Source organism: Schistocerca gregaria, chromosome 5 (genome assembly GCF_023897955.1).
Source record: "Schistocerca gregaria isolate iqSchGreg1 chromosome 5, iqSchGreg1.2, whole genome shotgun sequence".
Lineage (NCBI taxonomy): Eukaryota > Metazoa > Arthropoda > Insecta > Orthoptera > Acrididae > Schistocerca > Schistocerca gregaria.
The window spans coordinates 161,013,594-161,024,876 of NC_064924.1; the positions used below are offsets into that span (position 1 = coordinate 161,013,594).

Here is an 11,283-nt window from a genome sequence, read left to right on the forward strand (position 1 = left end):
CACATTACGTCCACATACTAACACCTTTTTATTGGTCTTTTTCACTGACGCACATGTACATTACCATGAGGGGTGAGGTAGACGTTTACACGTGGTTTCCGTTTTCAATTACGGAATGGAATAGTGTGTATCCCGCCATGTCAGGCCAGTAGATGTTCAATGTGGTGGCCATCATTTGCTGCACACAATTGCAATCTCTGGCGTAATGAATGTCGTACACGCCAAAGTACATCTGGTCTAATGTCGCCGCAGGCTGCCACAATACGTTGTTTCATATCCTCTGGGGTTGTAGGCACATCACGGTACACATTCTCCTTTAACGTACCTCATAGAAAGAAGTCCAGAGGTGTAAGATCAGGAGAACGGACTGGCCAATTTATGCGTCCTCCACGTCCTATGAAACGCCTGTCGAACATCCTGTCAAGGGTTAGCCTAGTGTTAATTGCGGAATGTGCAGGTGCACCATCATGCTGATACCACATACGTCGACGCGTTTCCAGTGGGACATTTTCGAGCAACGTTGGCAGATCATTCTGTAGAAACGCGATGTATGTTGCAGCTGTTTGGGTCCCTGCAATAAACTGAGGACCAATGAGGTGGTCGCCAATGATTCCGCACCATACATTTACAGTCCACGCTCGCTGTCGCTCTACCTGTCTGAGCCAGCGAGGATTGCCCACGGACCAGTAATGCATGTTCCGTAGATTCACTGCCCCGTGGTTTGTGAAACCCGCTTCATCGGTAAACAAGTAGAACTGCAACGCATTCTCTGTTAATGCCCATTGACAGAATTGCACTCGATGATTAAAGTCATCACCATGTAATTGCTGATGTAGCAACACATGAACCGGGTGAAAGCGGTGACGATGCAGTATGCGCATGACACTACTTTAATTCAGTCCACCGGCTCTCGCAATGTCCCATGTACTCATGTGTGGGTTCATGGCAACAGCAGCTAACACACCAACTGCACCCGCTTCTCCTGTGACGGGCCTGTTACGGACCCGTTTGCGTGTTACGACCATACCTGTTGCATACAGTTGGCGGTAGATGTTTTGCAATGTGCGACACGTTGGATGCTCTCTGTCCGGGTACCGTTCTGCATACACCCTGCAGGCTTCAGCTGCATTTCGTCGACACTCGCCACAGATGAGTATCACCTCCGCCTTTTCAGAGTTCGAATACACCATGGTCACTGTTCCTACAACACTACACAGACGTCTAGTAACACGGTGTGCTATAGTTGGTCTGCGTGCGGAGACGAATGCAGAATAACAATAGCAATCCACCTGAGTTCGAAAAGAAATCCGTTGGAATTCGATTACTCGATAAATAGTACAATTCTCAAGGCTGTCAATTCAACTAAGTACCTGGGTGTTAAAATTACGAACAACTTCAGTTGGAAGGACCACATAGATAATATTGTCGGGAAGGCGAGCCAAATGTTGCGATTCATTGGCAGGACACTTAGAAGATGCAACAAGTCCACTAAAGAGACAGCTTACACTACACTCGTTCGTCCTCTGTTAGAATATTGCTGCGCGGTGTGGGATCCTTACCAGGTGGGATTGACGGAGGACATCGAGAGGGTGCAAAGAAGGGCAGCTCGTTTTGTATTATCGCGTTATAGGGGAGAGAGTGTGGCAGATATGATACACGAGTTGGGATGGAAGTCATTACAGCATAGACGTTTTTCGTCGCGGCGAGAGCTTTTTACGAAATTTCAGTCACCAACTTTCTCTTCCGAATGCGAAAATATTTTGTTGAGCCCAACCTACATAGGTAGGAATGATCATCAAAATAAAATAAGAGAAATCAGAGCTCGAACAGAAAGGTTTAGGTGTTCGTTTTTCCCGCTCGCTGTTCGGGAGTGGAATAGTAGAGAGACAGTATGATTGTGGTTCGATGAACCCTCTGCCAAGCACTTAAATGTGAATTGCAGAGTAGTCATGTAGATGTAGATGTAGCAGTAAGCGCTAAATGCGGACACTGCGACAGCTAGACCAAATCACAACAGTGCACTACAGCCACACTCGTAAACACGGTCGTCATCGTAAACATGTCCCTGCAGACGCTGCTCGCCGACCGTGGCCCGTGTTTGTTACAACACGCAACTGAACGTCGGAGGTTTCAAGCGTCAACTTTAGGTTACAATATCTCCGGATGTAATTAACATTTTACGATGCAAAAAACGACACTGATTACGTATTTGTTTATATGTTCAGATGTGCTAACAAAACTAACGTGGTTGCATTTTAAAAAAACGTAGGAATGTGTTAAAAAACATACTTTTGTGCATTTTTGTATGGCTTGTATTAACCAATTACACTAGCCCCTCTCCTCACGTTCGGTCTGTGGAATCGGTTCGTCAGTATTTGATGTGGTTTACGAAATATATCTAGCGGTAACGTTAGGTGACTCACCCAGTATATATACACAATGTGGTGTACATAAACGTTATATACCTGTGTGAGGTTCGAGTCCTTTATTGGGCATGGGTGTGTGTGTTTGTCCTTAGGAAAATTTAGGTTAACTAGTGTGTAAGCTTAGGGACTGATGACCTTAGCAGTTAAGTCCCATAAGATTTCACACACATCTGAACTTCATCTACCTATCTGATATGTTTGTTTATCTAATTGTCGATGGACGCTGCATTTGGTACACCTGTGTTGTTACCTGCAGTGTTGTGATGTCGGCAGTGAACGGAAAGCATTGCTACGACACATAACATGTGGCTCCTGCACGTCAGCTCCTTCGTGACACTGAAGTGTGCACATCGTTAGTATGGCTCCACGGGTGGTCATATCCATATAAAAACAATCTACGATTGTAGCACTTAGTCAAGTAGGTTTATTTATTCGCCAAATTGCGAAACAGTGTAGTGTTTCTATGGGTGGAGTGTAATACATCCTTCACCGCCAGAAGACAACAAGTAGCAATAACGTCATACCACGACCAGGACGACCTCGTAATACAACTAAAAGTGATGATAAATATATGAGAATTACCAGTAATAGAAATAGATTCAAAACAGCGCCCCAAATTTGTTCAGAATTGGTAGAAACGAACAGCACAACAGTATCTGTTGCAACATTAAAAAGGAGACTGAGTGAAGTCGGCTTGAAAGGATGTGTCACATCAATAAAACTCCTTCTAAGGCCCATATACAAAATAAGAGACTTGAATGGGATATAAAACTTCGTAAATGGTCATCGGCAGATTGGACGAGCGTGTTATTCACCGATGAATCGAAGTTCGAGATTTTTGGAACCAGAAGGAGGTTATTTGTTCGCTGATTTGTCGGGGATAGGGTAGCTTAGCAGTGTGTTCTACCTACAGTTAAACACGGTGGAGGTTCTATTATGGTTTAGGGATATTTTGCCGAAGATAGTGTTGGCGACCTTGTGAAAATAGAAGGATGTAACGATCAGAAGTAGTGCCACTGCATACTTCGATATCATGCAATACAAAGTGTATTGCGCTTAATGCGGAAAGGATTCACTTAACAACAGGATAATGACCGAAAACATCGGTCGGCATACTGCACGAACTACAGTGCATCAAAGGAAATACGTAAAGAACAGAATGATATGGTATGGCCGTCCCAAAGCCCCGATTGTAATCCCATTGAAATGGTCTGCGATGAAGTGGACAGACGTATCAGGGAAGTTAATATATCCAGCAAGGAGAATCTCTGGAATATTGTTAAGGAATCATATAGATTCATGATACCTACAAAACCTGGAAGGTAATGTAAGTATATTTTGTGAGAAATTACGTTTGATTTGTGTTATAAATATGAAATACCAGGGTGTATTGAAATTAATGAGCGGTAGTATATATTGTGAATGTAGTGACTGAATGCTACTCGTAATTCAGCCCTAATATTCACTAAATGTATATTGGTATTTCAGATTCAAAATATATACTACCGCTCATCAATTTCAATACACCCTGGTATTTCAGATTTACCAGCGTGTATTGAAATTAATGAGCAACAGTATATATTGTGAATGTAGTAACTGAATGCAACTGTTAATTCAGCCCTATATTAGCGCTGAGTTAACAGTAGCATTCAGTTACTACATTCACAAGTTATTGTCTGCGATTGCCATTAAATAATTTAGTAAAATAAAATGCATGGGAGTTTAAGTATAGGACTGTTCTTTTTTCTGAGTTTTTTCAAGTGCTTACAATATAATATTGTCGTACAAAATTCAATATTTATTTGAGGAAACAAAGAGCGTTGATTAGTACGAAATACATAAATGTTTCGTCCATAAGCGTCGATCTCCCAAGATTAGGATGTATAAGGCCTGCGCCCTTTCAGACTCCTGAGACCTCGCTGATCCAGGACCTGACGCTGCCCACGTTGGCGTAGACGTCGAGGCCAAGCTCGCACGGGAAGAGCGTCCAGGACAAGACACCGACCTGCGTGCTGCCACTGACCAGCGGTCCGCCAAAGTCGCCATCGCAAGAGCCCCTCAGCAGTTCTCCAGCGCACACCATGCGCGCGGTCACGTTCCTGATCACGTAGGTCGCCTGGCACACGGCACGGTCCACGATGTTGACGTCCACCTTCTGCAGGACACTGGACAAGCTGCCGTCAGTGACGTTGTAGCCCCAGCCAGTGATCGTCACCGGCAGTCCCACTGGTGGGTCGTAGCCTTGCTCCGGCAGGCTGACTGCCTGCACGTTGGGACCCAGTGCGAACGAGCCGTTCACCTGTAAAAGAGGAAAAAATATTATCACGATTAGAGGCGTAGCGCCCTATACCGATCCTGCCTTAGAGGCGGTTAAGTGGGAGATGTGTCTCAGAGCTGGACAGTGACAGATGGTGACGCGAGACTGGACGCGCACGTAGTTTATGCATCAGCCGATAGAGGACAATACTGGATAGGGGGACTCTGATTTAGTTTCGATTGTGCCCACTAGAGTGCACTAAAGTAATAGAATGTTTTTCATAAACTGTTCTATTATTTTCATGAAGTGTTATGATGTCTTTTTGTGTATGTAAAATGTTATAAATGTTTTTTAGCAGTATGAATGATGCGAGTGTGTGGTTTAAGGTTAATATGAAGATAATTGTTTAACGAGTTCTGTAGTGGGATTTAGTGTGGGAACATTCCGAAGAAGTTTGGATGTGGACTAAAGGGATTTTTGTAGAATAGATTTGTAAAGTTAGTTTACGGTAAAGGGAAAGTTAATTTAGGTATGAATAACAATAGTAAATAACTTTATGCATAAACAAAACTTCAGCATATTAGATAATTACGTCGGTAAAAAGTGCTGTCGTTAGGTTTACTATTTTGCGATTGGCTATTGATGAAAAGCGCGGACTGACGCGGGAGAATATTGTTTTGCTATTGGCTGTTGAGTAAACTGACCAGTGGTAAAGCGATATTCTTCGCGCTCCTTTCTCTGCTCGTAGAGAAAACTTATTCTAGAGAGGAGTCGGAGCCTAGCCAATAAACAGTTCGGACGTGTGTAGTAGTAGCTCCGATGGAAACGATAAGTTGCCGGATCTAGCAGTGTTTGACACATCAAAAGTGTTGTACAGTGACGGCATAATTATTCCAATGGGTGTGTAGAAATTTCGGAATTTTTAAGTGAATTTTGTGACGAGAAAAGACATAAATTCAGCTTGGCGCATTGAGCAGGTCGGTGGCTGAAAACTGTGACTGCGTTAGGTACCGACAGACTCAATATTCTCGAGTATTCTCAATCAAAAACAATCCGTATTTTTGTAGCTATTACGTTTTCCGGAAATGCAGCACCATAAACTTGCTAATGTGAGTGAAAGGTATTGTGAGTGACTGTGTTAAGACTAGCACGGGCTTGGCAGTGATACTTGTTCACCAAGTTTCAGAATATATTAATTAAAGACAAAATTTCCAACCTTTCATGTCGTGTGAAAACTTTCTCCCGAAACGTAGATTAGTGACATTAATTTCAGCCTGGTTCACGTCGAAGTACAGTAGGTTTCGCTCGGCTTCCCTACTGATGATGTGCTGAGACAATGTTCACAGATAGGTGCAGGTTCGTCGTAAAGGGACGGAAGGAACCGCGCCGCCGCAGACTCAATCAATTTATTCTGTGTGGTTGTATGGCGCACAGGATATCAGGTTCATGATTTCCTAATATCGTCCACATTCCACTAAAGCATGCCACTTTACTGTGCAGGAAAAAAAATAGTACATCTGGAAAGACGATTTTGATCCGATGTCGACATATACTACGTGGGGATTTGAAGATCCAGTGTTAATAATTTTGACGTCGTTCACCAACAGATAGCGTACTCGTGCCGCTACGAGGACGCCGTCTGTGTCTCCCCTTTGACAAGGAAGTCTCGTAGCCAGAAGGCTCGATGTGATGTAAATGTGTAAGGCAAGCAGGAACCGTGCCAAAGAGAAGCACTGATGCTTCCTATAGCCAACTGGCCGCGTTTGAAGGAGTCAAATTGGGCCTTCCGAGAGGCAGGATGGTCCATTTGGAGATTGCTACGCTGCGTCAGTTGTGCAACAATACTGGTATCAATAGTGACATGATAACACTCTCGCGGACACACACGAGGTTCTGGATGTCCACGCAGCACTGACGGCCGCCAGGTCAGGAGTGGCAGATCGTGCAGCTACCACAGCGCAGATAACAGGGCTTGTGAGCGCAGGCGTGTCAACAAGAACTGTGGCGAACCGGTTATGTGGGAAGAAAAGCACGCACACCTGTCGCCCGTCTTCCACCTATGCCACAGCATCGACGTGCACTGCGCGACTGATGCCGCCAGAGGATCACTTGGAAGGCGCAATGGAGTGCAGTGGTCTTCAGCGATGAAAGCGTTTTGCCCGCATCCAAGCGATGGTCGTTTGCACATCGACGTAGATCTGATGAGCGATCTCTGGTAGAGAGCATTCGTCCAAGACACTCTGGCCTCACAACAGGCCGTATGGTCTGGGGTGCGACAACGTACAAGTCTCGTCCATCTTTGGTGTTTCTGGAAGGGACGCTAACGAGCGCTCGGCACGTGCAGAATGTTGTTACACCCCTTCTATTAACGTTCTTGCAACACGAAGATGATGTGTTGTTCAAAATGCTAATGCTCGCCCATACACTGCCCGTAAAACTCAACGTGGTCTGCATGACGTGCAGTAACTTTCCTCGGGCAGCACGATCTCTGGACTTGTTTCCAATCGAGCATGTGTTGGATATGGTAGGACGATCGAGTGACTCGTGCGACTCGTCAACCAACAGGTCTTACAGAACTACGCCAGGTCGAGCAGGCATGGCATACGTATCCCAGGAAGTATTCGTAATCTGTACTATCGACTGGATGAGAGAGTCAGCGCCTGCATTGCCGCCCGTGGTGGCTACTCCACGTACTAGTATGGGTAAGGTTGATACCTGGTACTTCAGAATGGCTCGTACTGTAGATTTGTAAATATAATCATTTCTTGTACTCCATATGTTCAGTTGCAACAACAAGCCTTGAATGAGTTTTAATTCTCTAAAACGGTAAAGTAAATTTTTTCCGGCGATGTTTAGTTGTCTATAGGATTTGAAGAGTTTTTGGAGTATCAATATATCTGACATATATGACCGTAACTTTTAATTGCATTGGCACAGAAGCTTAACTTCTTTACACAGTCAAGGGACGATAGACTTCACTATTTAAATTAAATTTCAACTTGATAGCTTTACCCGTTTGTGAGAAAAAGTGTTCTTAACAGACGGACACATAGGCAATAATGTGATCCTATACGGGTTCCGTTTTTACCGACTGAGACACTAAACGCTATGAGATCCCAGGACATGGGAAATTACACGTTAGCTTACCAACATTAATATTAATAATAAAGGGACTGGCAAAGGCATCAGATCATGATAAATATGAGGCACTCTCTAGCAGCACTCACTGCATGTCTGTGTGATTGAGCCACTAACTTAAAGCGTTGGTGAAAAGTGTCGGAAGTTGAGAATTGTGGAATGTAAAGTCTGCAGATGGCCTAGCTCACCGGGCCACCGTGGGCGGCAGTTAGCGGTCACCGGAAACGCGGGACAATGCGGCGCTTTTGGGGGTAGCCCGGCATCCGGAGCCACCTGTGCTGGGCAACATGTGGCGAAGACAGGAATTTTGTTTGCCCAGGGGCATTATGACCTACTCCATCATTGGCTAGATCTCAGAAATGCCGTTGGAGGGATTTCGGCGATGATAGAGCGCTCAACATTGGCCGAAACAGTGTATTCTTCCGTCGCGTTTCCGTACGGTGGCGGGGGAGGGGGGGGGGGGAGGAGGTGGGAGACGGGAGAATGGTGGAGAGAGTGGACTTCGCTTTCAGCTATCGAGAGTTGCGGACTTGGAGATGGCGCCTTGGCTATCGCCTTCGAAGTGAGATATACGGTCTGTATCGTAGCATTGTACCAACGCCTGTTCCGTGCAGAGTTCTGCGGTTAGAGCTCTTTGTGTGCTCAGACGCGAGATTTTCACCAACGCCTAACCACTTCCGACAACTTATCTAATATTCTCGATCTACAAGTTATCCTTGCGAGGTGCCGAGTATTTATCAACGTAGCTGCCGGTAATAGGGGCGCGTAATTGCAAATTGTTAATGTGCCATTCTCAGGAGTGTGTGGGTGAACAAAGAATTTCACTTTTTTTTGTAAATTTTGTCAGTTGTGGGGAATATCAAATTAAAATGCCAGTATTATAATCGAATTATCGACCTCATTGAAGCTAGCATTTACCCTTTCCCAGTAAGCTTTACATGTATTCTAGTCACTGCACAGCTAGCCCAGATGGGAAGGGAAGACGTTTTGCGTTCGGACAAATAAGCTTACAACGCTCAGTATAGGCTCATTTTTATTGAGATACACCTGCTCTCGATTTACACCAATGAAAGTGATGCACTTACAGATGTGGAAGCTGTGGAAGGATGTTTTCAGTCAGTATGCTCCGGTTCATCCATACTGTGAAGAACGTCTCCGCAAATCGCAGTGCGCCAGTGATCAGGTAACACATTAGATTTTTGACAACAGAACTACTCCTCCTGTTCTCTATAACATCAGGTGGGTGTTGTGCACTGCTATATATTTGTTAACGATATCTGAAATATGAACTTCAACTTCGTAGACCGGTAGAGTATTTTGTAGAAAATAATAGTATTCCTGCAAAGGTGATTCGAAATATCACCCAAATATCGTACGTCAAAGACTTCCCTTCTGATATTTTTATGTTTTTGGTTCCTGAATTTTGCAAGCATCTACTTCAAATTTTGGCACTTACTGGAAAAGTGAGGCACCAGTCCACTGCAAATACATTTCTTCGAGCAATATTCAGGTGGGCTGGGAAAGGTAAAGAAAGGAAAGATACAGAGAAACGTACGTACAATATTAGGGCTCAAGTCAGAGAATAAGGAAAGATTCGGAGTAGTCATCTCGCTCGCATGATACACTTTTTGAAAACTTGGAATTGTAGACTTAACGGCAGGAAAGACCTGGGGAATCTATGGTAACATATGAAAATTATGGCAATCGTAATGATGATGAAAAATAACTATAAACTATTTGTTTGACAGGTAAATATCAAATGGTTCAAATGGCTCTGAGCACTACGGGACTTAACATTTGAGGTCATCAGTCCCCTAGCACTTAGAACTACTTAAACCTAACTAACCTAAGGACTTCACACACATCCATGCCCGAGGCAGGATTCGAACCTGCGACCGTAGCACTCGCGCGGTTCCTGTTTGAAGTGCCTAGAACCGCTTGGCTACCGCGGCTGGCAAGTAATTATCAGTGAAAAGGAATTGCACGCAATTTAATAAAGAAAATTTCAGTTCGACTTGCCTTGATGAGTGCCACATCGTAATCAACCGTGAGGGGGATGTACAGTGGGTGTTCGTACATCTCAGCTGCGAGCAACACGACACCGCCGCTCCCCTTCGTGGATGTACCTGCACGCAGCGAGACAAACTGCAGCAAATGCTCGAAAACGCCGCTGAAGCCATCTAGGCACAACGAGGACGTCAGCACCCAGTCGGGACTGATGAGGGACCCTCCACAGGTGTGGTCTCCCGCCGCCTCTACAGACACCTGCCAAGGGAAATTGGAGATGTTGGCTTCAGTCCCGCCGATGATACGAGCCTGCCCTGTCCTCCACAGCCGGCCCCTGGTTGGTGATGCCAGACCTGGGGACAGGAGGCATACGAGCAGTACTGCCAGACGAAACATCGTGGACTCGGCCTGTAGCTCACGACTCGGCCTGTACCTCACTGCTCTCCGTTCGTCTTTATAAACTAGCTGCACTATAAATAAGTGGAGCTAATGATCACGTTATCTCCGCCCACTTCAAATCAGACGTCAAGTATTAACGTGTCTTAAGATTACATATCGCCTCACTCATCTCAGAACGGAACAGTCATAAGCAGTCTGTTTTTTGATGTCGTAATCCATTAAGCTGACGCCATTCCCCACGATGGTTGACTTCGACGATGGCTACGCTAGTATACTGTGACTATACACTGCTAGAAAAAAAAATCAGCAATCTCAAGAACAACGCAATTCTAACAACAAGTGAAATGACAGGTAGTTCATCATTAAGGCACTAAATGATGATAAATTCACATCAACAGAAACACACATGCCACAGTAAACACTGTCAATACAATGAACACATTGTGCACCCCCATCTGCTCCCAACGCGGGCCTATATTCTCACCACGCAAATCATCATGAAGGTGCCGAATGGCATCCTGCGATAGATTGTCGCTAAACATCTTGTGCCTTTGTTCAATGCAATTTTGTCATATGATGACATGATGGAGACCGTGGCTGTTGTTTGAAGACAAATGTTGATGGTGTTAGGACAGCAACCAGCCACAAATTTACTGTCAGTTCCTTTATTCAAAGGATACGTTACCGGTTTCGAATCGTTGTGATTCATCCTAATCATCTATGACAAATCTAAAGTGTTCAGTGAGAACTATTTACGTATGCAACAGCAAGGATGCAGTGGGAATGCATTTAAATCTGTTGGACGAATGTTATGAAAACAAGCACTCTAAACCGACGTTTCGCGTAACTCACACGCAACGAACATCTGTAACGCAACCATCTGTGTGTGGCGTGTTTATAATTATGTATTATTTATATTTTAGGACAATTAATCTAAAAAAACACACCAGATGTCATAAAGAAAGCATGTAAACCCTCTGAGGATGAATCACAACGATTCGAAACCGGTAACGGTATCCTTTGAATAAAGAAACTGAAAGTAAATTTGTGGTTGGT

General features: G+C 44.5%; 1 protein-coding gene across 1 annotated transcript; it reads right to left on the reverse strand.

The window, feature by feature from the left end:
* Positions 1–4,201: 4,201 nt before the first annotated feature.
* LOC126272903 (trypsin-7-like) lies at positions 4,202–10,253 on the reverse strand. The gene is made up of 2 exons (XM_049976167.1): positions 9,841–10,253; positions 4,202–4,725 (listed from the first exon to the last, which is right to left on the reverse strand). The coding sequence occupies exons 1-2, from the start codon at positions 10,222–10,224 to the stop codon at positions 4,327–4,329; spliced, it is 783 nt and encodes a 260-aa protein (XP_049832124.1). The 5' UTR covers positions 10,225–10,253; the 3' UTR covers positions 4,202–4,326.
* Between the last annotated feature and the right edge of the window lie 1,030 nt (positions 10,254–11,283).